The following is a 7,237-nucleotide window of genomic DNA, read 5'->3' as shown; positions in this document are numbered from 1 at the left end:
GTTTAGTCTTCTAGACTTCTGCCTCCCTTTCCTCCCCGATCCCTCCCTTGCCAGCCCTTTCCAAAGGGGGTCCCGGGATGTCTAGGCGCGCGGTGGGGAGGGAGGAGGGGGGGTGCAGGGGCGTCACGCGGGGTCCCCGCCCCCAGCCCCCGTCGGGCGGGCGGGACACTGTCCCTTTAATAGACTCCCTCTGCCTGGCGCGCTGCGGCTGGGGAGTAAATTTCTCGCTGTCATCAGGTCGCGGGGAGAGGAGGAGGAGGAGGAGGAGTTTGTTAATGTTCAGTTTGTTCAGCGGGATCGATGTTTGCTGGTATCGCCTCGCCCTGTCTTGTGTGTGTGTGTGTGTGTGTGTGTGTGTGAGTGCGTGTGTGTGTGTGAGTGCGTGTGCGTGCGTTGTGTGTGTGTGTGCGCGCGCGCGCGCGTGTGGGTGCGCGTGTGCGTGTGCGCGCGTGTGCGCGCGTGTGTGCGCGTGTGTGTGCGTGTGCGCGTGTGCGCGCGTGTGTGTGTGTGTGTGCGTGTGTGTGTGCGTGTGTGTGTGTGTGTGTGTGTGTGTGTGTGTGTGAGTGGATGCCAGATTTTCTGTCTTTCCCAAACCCGCTCCTGTCCTCTCGCATATCACTCACAGCGCGGGCTCTGACAGCAGCACAAACCTCCGGTGACTGATCTCACTCCCCAGCCCGGATCCGCCATCGAGGAGGAGGAGGAGGAGGAGGACGAGGAGGAGGAGGAGGAGGAGGAGGAGGAGGAGGAGGAGGAGGAGGAGGAGGAGGAGGTGGAGGAGGAGGAGGAGGAGGAGGAGGAGGAGGAGGAGGAGGAGGAGGAGGAGGAGGAGGAGGAGGAGGAGGAGGAGGAGGAGGAGGGAAAGAAGAGAAGCAAGAAGAAGAAAAAGAAGAAACCACTACCTTCCCAGGATCGCCTTTTTTTGCCCCCTTATCTTGACGCGCGCGTGTGCGCCCCTCGCCCCTGCCCACCGAACCTGGTCTTGGATGTTTAATAAAGAAATCAAGTGTCTCCACAGTCACAAAAAAAAAAAAGAAAAAAAAAATCCAACCCCCCACCAAAAAAAAAAATTTTTTTTTTTGCCTCCAAAAAGCCAAAACAGAAAGAGAGAAAGAGAGAGAGAGAGAGAAAGAGAAAATCCCCCCCAAACAAACAAACAAACCAGGCAGAACCAACCTCTACTTCCACCCAGCCAGCCGGCACCAGCCACCCGTGTCCGCCGCCCGGAGAGGGGGGTCTCGGGCGGCCCGCGGCGGAGGAGTTGCCAGGGGGGCTCGCCGGGGGCGCGGAGGCCGAGCGACGCCCTCGGAGCCGGCGGGCGAGCGACACAGCGGCCCCCGCGCGCGCGGCTCGGCTCGGGGCTGGGCGCCGGCGGTGGCACCGGAGCGGCGCAGAGCGATGCCAAGGAGGAAACAGCACGCACCCAAGCGGGCGGCAGGTAAGGGAACCCTCCGGAACCCCGGGCGCCGGGCCGGGCCGGGCCCGAGCCGCCGCGCGCCCCGGGGCGCCCCGGGCCGGCGCCCCCGGCCCCCCACGGGCTCGCGGGGGTGGGGGACTGGGCTCGGGGCGCCCCTCGGGGTCGCGGCTCGGCACCCGCCACCCGCCGCCCCTCGCCGCCGATCCTCCCCTCTGCGAGGCTCCCGGCAGGGGTGGGGGTGGGGGGCAGTGAGCCCACCGAGCCTTCCCTCCTTAAACTTTTTTCCCTCCACCCGCTACCCCACCCCGAACTTTCTCCCAGTCAGTTTCTCTGCCTCGCTCGGGCCGAAGTTGGGTGGAGGATTCGGGGTGCGGGGTAGGGAGTCAAGCCCGGCCGCGGTCCCCCTGGGCCGCCACCCACCACCACCACCACCCCCCCCCATCATCCCTCGGCGTGGTCATCTGGCCTCCCGCGCGCGCGACACTGCCCCCCCCACCTCCCCCCCGCCGAGCTGGGGTTCTCGAGGGTGGGTGGGTGGGTGGGTGGCGGGGGGACCCCGAAGTGAAAGGAACCCGCAGGCCGGGCTGGGGCTTCTTCTTTCGGGGCTGGCGTGTGTGGGGGGCCCCGCGGGGCGAGCTGGCTTTGATCGCCAAGGTGGAAAAACACCACCCCAGGAAAAGGACTCAACCTTGGAATCTGTTTTCTGAAAGAATGCACGCTCTGCAATCTCTCTCTCTCTCTCGGAAATCGAATCAACACCGCTGCTCCCTTCTTTTTCAAAATTAAAAAATAAGAAAAAAAAGGGTGTGTGGGGGGATACCCCGAAGAGCAGGAATGCTTGAGTCAGCTCTGCCTTTTTCTTTGCCCAGAAAGAGTTGGAAACTTTGTCCATTGATTGGTATGGTAGGAACTATCCCATCGGAATACTGACCACCCAGCCCCCCCAAAAAGAGAGGAACAGGTTAATAGATCAGTACAATAAGGTCTTCTAAAGGGATTTTTTTCCCCCTTTTGGGTTGCTTAATTGCTTTTTTAATAGTATGCTGGGGTTTTGTTTCTCGGAAGTGTAATATGAAAGTTCATTTTTCTCCTGCCAGACCCGAAAAATCAGCTTTCCACTTGATTGCTAGTTTTGATTTGACATTTGATTGATCACCTGTCATCTCGCTGCCTTTGATCTATTCATTCTTGATATATATCAATAAATCACTCACCATGGTAACTCAGAGTGCCAGTGACGCAAGGCTTGCCCTCTAGATTCAGAGCCAGACACGCACAATTATTATCTTGTTTGGCTTTTAATGTGGGCGTTTTTATTTCTTTGTGTCCTTTAGTTGAATCAGGGCTTTATGGAGAAGCTGAAGTTTTTTTTTCTCCCCCTCTCTCTCTGTCTTTACCCTCGGGCTGGCGGTAGCATCCCTGGAGCCCATCCTCCTGCAAACCCAGGAGATAGCATTCGTCTCTGCACGGCACAAGGCAGAAGTTGCCCAGAACACTTTCAGAAACTTTGCAAAGCCCCCCTTGGAACAAAGGCAAAGTTAGTGACACATCTTGGCGAAGCGGGGGAGTTTGAGTCTGGACAGGCTGGGCCCCCGAGCTCATCTTCCTCTGTGGCCTGCTTCCAGTCCAAGTGCTCAGAAATAGCCCCTCAACCTCCCTGGCAAGACAGAATCGCTTCCTCCACCGCCACGGCGTATAGGTTGATTCAGATGGTGTGCGGAAATCTCACCGATAAACCTCTGGTTTCTGTCTTTCCCAACGGTTTCCCCAAGAGCAAAATAATTCGAATATTTTAGGTGCCTGGTCAGGGAGGTGTGTTCCTTCTGGTCCACTCAGGGTACCTCTCATGAAAGCAATTTCTCTCTTCCACCCCTGACCCCTTTCCTCCACTGAGCTTACTTATTTTGTCAAACTTGGATTGCTTTGCCATCTGACAGCATTGGGCTGTGCGCTGGTCTCCAGGACTCAGGAGGTGTAAGCCTGCTCTGGCTGGTTCTGACAACATAAGTTTAAGTGTAGCTAGATTATTAGAGATAACATCCTTATTGTTGTCCCAAAAGAAAACCCTGGGCAAGAGGCCAGCAAGAAGTGATACTGCCTTGAAAATCACTCTCCACCCCCCCCACCCCCACCCCTTGTTGTTCCGGTAAAGGCCATCACAACTCAACTAGGCAGTAATTTAAATTACCAGAATGACTGGACATGTCTCCTTTAGTAAATTCATTACCAAAAGTGCATTGCTCAGAATCGCACTCCTTTGATTAATAATTATCCCCTGGTCAATGAGGATCCAGGTGTAGGGAACAGAATGGTGGATCACATTATTTAGATGAGATCCTTTTCATTAAGCGGCTATCTATGGGTGCCGGTGTATTTATTTGCCGCCGTGCTTGTGTGTATGGATTGTAGAAAGTTGTGATTGGAGTTGCAGTCTCTGGCCTGTTGTCTTACCCAGTGCCTTGATGTTTGCTCTCATGGCTTTTATTATTTTCACCAGGAGATGTGAAGATGTTTGTCAAAATGAAAGGAAATAAATAATCGATGTCGGGCATGAGGGAGGCCGTTAGCAGGGTCCCTTTACTGACTCACAGATTGCGGAAGCAGAGATTTTTTTTTTTAAGCAATGCTTTCTGCATCTCAAATTGTTGTCCATGCTGTATTCAGTTTGAGCCGAGGTAGTTGTTCACCCGTAAAGTTAGTCACTGGGTCCTTGAAGCCGTTCTTCACATCCGAGGAAGGGAAGAAGGTGAATTCGAGAGCTGTGACCGTACTAACTTTTATCACTGCTTAAAATTAAACACAATGCACAACTGTAAGTAATTACTCCCATGGACTCATGTTGAAAGCTCAGTTTCTAGCTTGATTAATGAATAATGTACGATAGAAAAAGCCTCCGAGTGAATCGGAGCTCTCCAGTCTCCCAAGAACTGTTGGAGGCAATTTGATTCCTTCGCATTATTAGTTTTAAGTTCTATGTTTCAAGGAATCAATTACAGAACTTTCTAATAAAGCAGGTATCCAGATGGAATGAAGGAGATGATATTCTAAGTGATGGGGAATTTGAGTCTTTATTTGCTGGATTGCCCCCCCCTTCCTCGGAGTCGGGGTGTGAGGTAAGCAGTTCTCTTTAAAGAAACAGCCAAGTCAGAACATTTCCCTCTGAAATGTCATTCTTCCTGACTTTCTAAAGCTCTGCTGTTTCACCAGACTCTCACTTCAGGCAAGGAAAAAAAAAATTTTAAAAAAAGTTGAGAGAGCAGCCTCCAGGCCCCCAGGGGGGTTCGCCTTGGCTGCCTGTATGCCGGCACCCTTGGGTGCGTGTTTCATACTCCCAAAAACGCACTGACTTTTACCTGTGACTCTGGCAGGATTTTGTACCAGCTTCTTTCCATCCTATTCGTTTTGGAGCAGATGACAGAAAGGTAAAATAAAACAGAGCAGTATTTTGATGTGTTGATATTTTCCAGGACAGGGAGTAGTTAAAAATGTAAGATTGTAGAGTTGTACTCCTTCTATTTTCGGCGATCTATCACAGTCTCGGTACTCACACGGGTGATACGTATTTTAGTTCACCGGGCTGAACTATTGTCATAGGATAATGTCAACCAACTGTACTAGAATGCAAAATCTCTGGGAATCGTATACATGCGAATGCATTTGTAAGTTACAGGAGCCAGGCTGGCTCCAGCCCACCCAGGGAAAGGAATGATTCTCTCAGCCCTGGCTTTCTGAGAGCCCCGATCTGGCCTGGCAGGAAAGAACAGCTCCCCCCGCCCCCAATTTATTTTGTTTATTTAATATGGAGATGAATAATGCAGATTTTGTTTTCATGGATGTCCTTGTGTGGCAGTAAACATTAGACTATTAGCAATCATTACTTAAAAGTTGCAATTTGCACCTTAATAGCACAGGTTATTTACATGGGAAACATATTCAGCTGGGACAATTCTTACTACCTCCGTGAGTGGAGATGACCTCAGAACCTTCTTTTCCGTCTCCTGATAGTGATGTGGAGGTGAATGGGGTGGGGGGGGGGGAGGGAATCACAGCAGGTGGGGGTGCTGGCCACTCTGAGAGGGGGGTGAAACTTACTTTGGACTGGGAAGTGGGGCTCCCTTTGGGACCAAGTGGCAGGACTGGAGTTCAAGGCCCTGACGCTCTCACTTTGTTCAGACAGACTTCACAAGGCCAAGTTTGCCTCTTGAACATTGAAGCGCCGGCTTCCAGCGGTGTCTTCTCTTGAACCCACTCAGTCTGATTTTAACAGCTGAATGGGACAAACACACACATGCACTCACAAGATCCCTCCCCCAGGGGTCAACCCGAACTGTTCGAGTTATTTGAGGCAGATTCCTGAGAAAGGAAGGGCAGGTACCTTGAAATCACATCTTCCCCGAGGTGTTTGGGAGGGAAATTGATTACCAAAGTGGTCCTAATCTGGCTGCCCTATCTCTCTCCCTCCTCCTACCCCTCACCTCAGCCCTAACGCGCCACACTGAATGGGACATCTCAAAAGCCCATCTGTTTTCGGCATTTATTGATTTCACTTTTTAATCTGCCATATCAGGACACAATACATTAACCCTAATCAGCAGATGGCGAATGACAGTCTATGCAAGCAAGCAGAGCCAGGGCTGGGGGCTTCAAGAAACTTCCAGACTCGGAAAGTCTTCTTGAGACTTGGGGTTGGATATTGGGGCCTGCTTTTTTTGTGGGGGGTAGCCTGGAAAAGCATTCCTCACAATTAGTTTGTGTTTCTTTTTCACTCCCTGGTATATTCTTTCTTTTCCCTCACCTTAATTCTACTGATAGGTATGGGTAGAATTGGCCCTGCAGACCCCAGGAATACCCCCTAAGCGTCCGTAGCACGTGGGTCCCTGAGGCCTCTTGCTCTTTATCACTGATCTCCAACGGAGGTGGATGCTGTCGTTTATCCCAGCTCCTTCCTCTGGCATTGGACAGAATTTCTCCAATTGGATGATACCTGGGTTCATCTGTTTATGTTCCCTGTGGCTAGGGAATTGCCCTCTCAGTTGAACAGGTTTTCAGGGGACCACTGAGCCTGACATTATTTAAAGCCATTGCAACGATGCTGCATTTGGGCTCACTGCAGCTGAGCTGAAGAAAATTGAGGCAGGAAAAATAAAAAAATAAAAAAAAAACTTAGACCTGTTCCTGGGGCACTGGGTCTGGAATTAGCCGGCAGGAGTGGAATATCCTGGGTAAGGCTTTCCTGGTATCACTGTAGTATTTGTACCATCAATTTTATTTAGGGATGTCGTGGTCTAGGGACACTCAGCCACTATTTCAAAGGCCATGCCTGTCATCCCTTCCCCCCCAGCCCCCTTTAAAAAATACCGACTTGCCTAGCAAATTCTATATTAAGGCATACACAGAGTATCATTTTCGCTTGATGTAAAGTCAGTTGGAAATACATTAAACTAACAGTTAGAGAGTGTCTTTGCATCACTTCCCTGAAGCACTGCTTTTTCATTACATATTTAATTACAATCAAATTGAGCGACTTTTATAAAAAAAAAGTCACAGTAGTATTAAAAGAAGCTTGGCACACAAATAGTTTTATTGCTTTGCCAGTGGAGAATGCCGTTCTGTTTTTCTTTCTTGGTAGGAAATTTATTTTTCCTTTTCGAAGGTTGTGATGGATGCAGACGGTCTGTCTCCTTCTAGAGGCTGTACCTCAGGAAATGGGTACCCCGGGAAATGGCCTGCTTCTCCCCTCTTGCACCCTAATTACCCTGCAAGAGGCTTTTCTAGTCAATCTGCTAGTAATTTGTACCCGTTTGCATTTTCTTTATGATT

General features: G+C 51.0%; 1 protein-coding gene across 4 annotated transcripts in view; it reads left to right on the top strand.

The window, feature by feature from the left end:
- The first annotated feature begins 829 nt into the window (after positions 1-829).
- The window catches only part of TSHZ2 (teashirt zinc finger homeobox 2), a 514,637-nt gene continuing 508,229 nt past the window's right edge, over positions 830-7,237 (top strand). For all 4 annotated transcript variants that reach the window (XM_056107444.1, XM_056107442.1, XM_056107443.1 and 1 more), the window contains exon 1: positions 830-1,438. In XM_056107444.1, the coding sequence (XP_055963419.1) occupies positions 1,399-1,438 (40 nt within the window). In that variant the 5' untranslated portion in view covers positions 830-1,398. The remainder of the gene's footprint in view (positions 1,439-7,237) is intronic.

Source organism: Sorex fumeus, unplaced genomic scaffold (assembly GCF_029834395.1).
Source record: "Sorex fumeus unplaced genomic scaffold, SorFum_2.1 ptg000166l, whole genome shotgun sequence".
NCBI classification, from domain to species: domain Eukaryota; kingdom Metazoa; phylum Chordata; class Mammalia; order Eulipotyphla; family Soricidae; genus Sorex; species Sorex fumeus.
The sequence above is the reverse complement of the archived record's forward strand: the minus strand, read 5'-3'. Positions and strand labels throughout refer to the sequence as shown.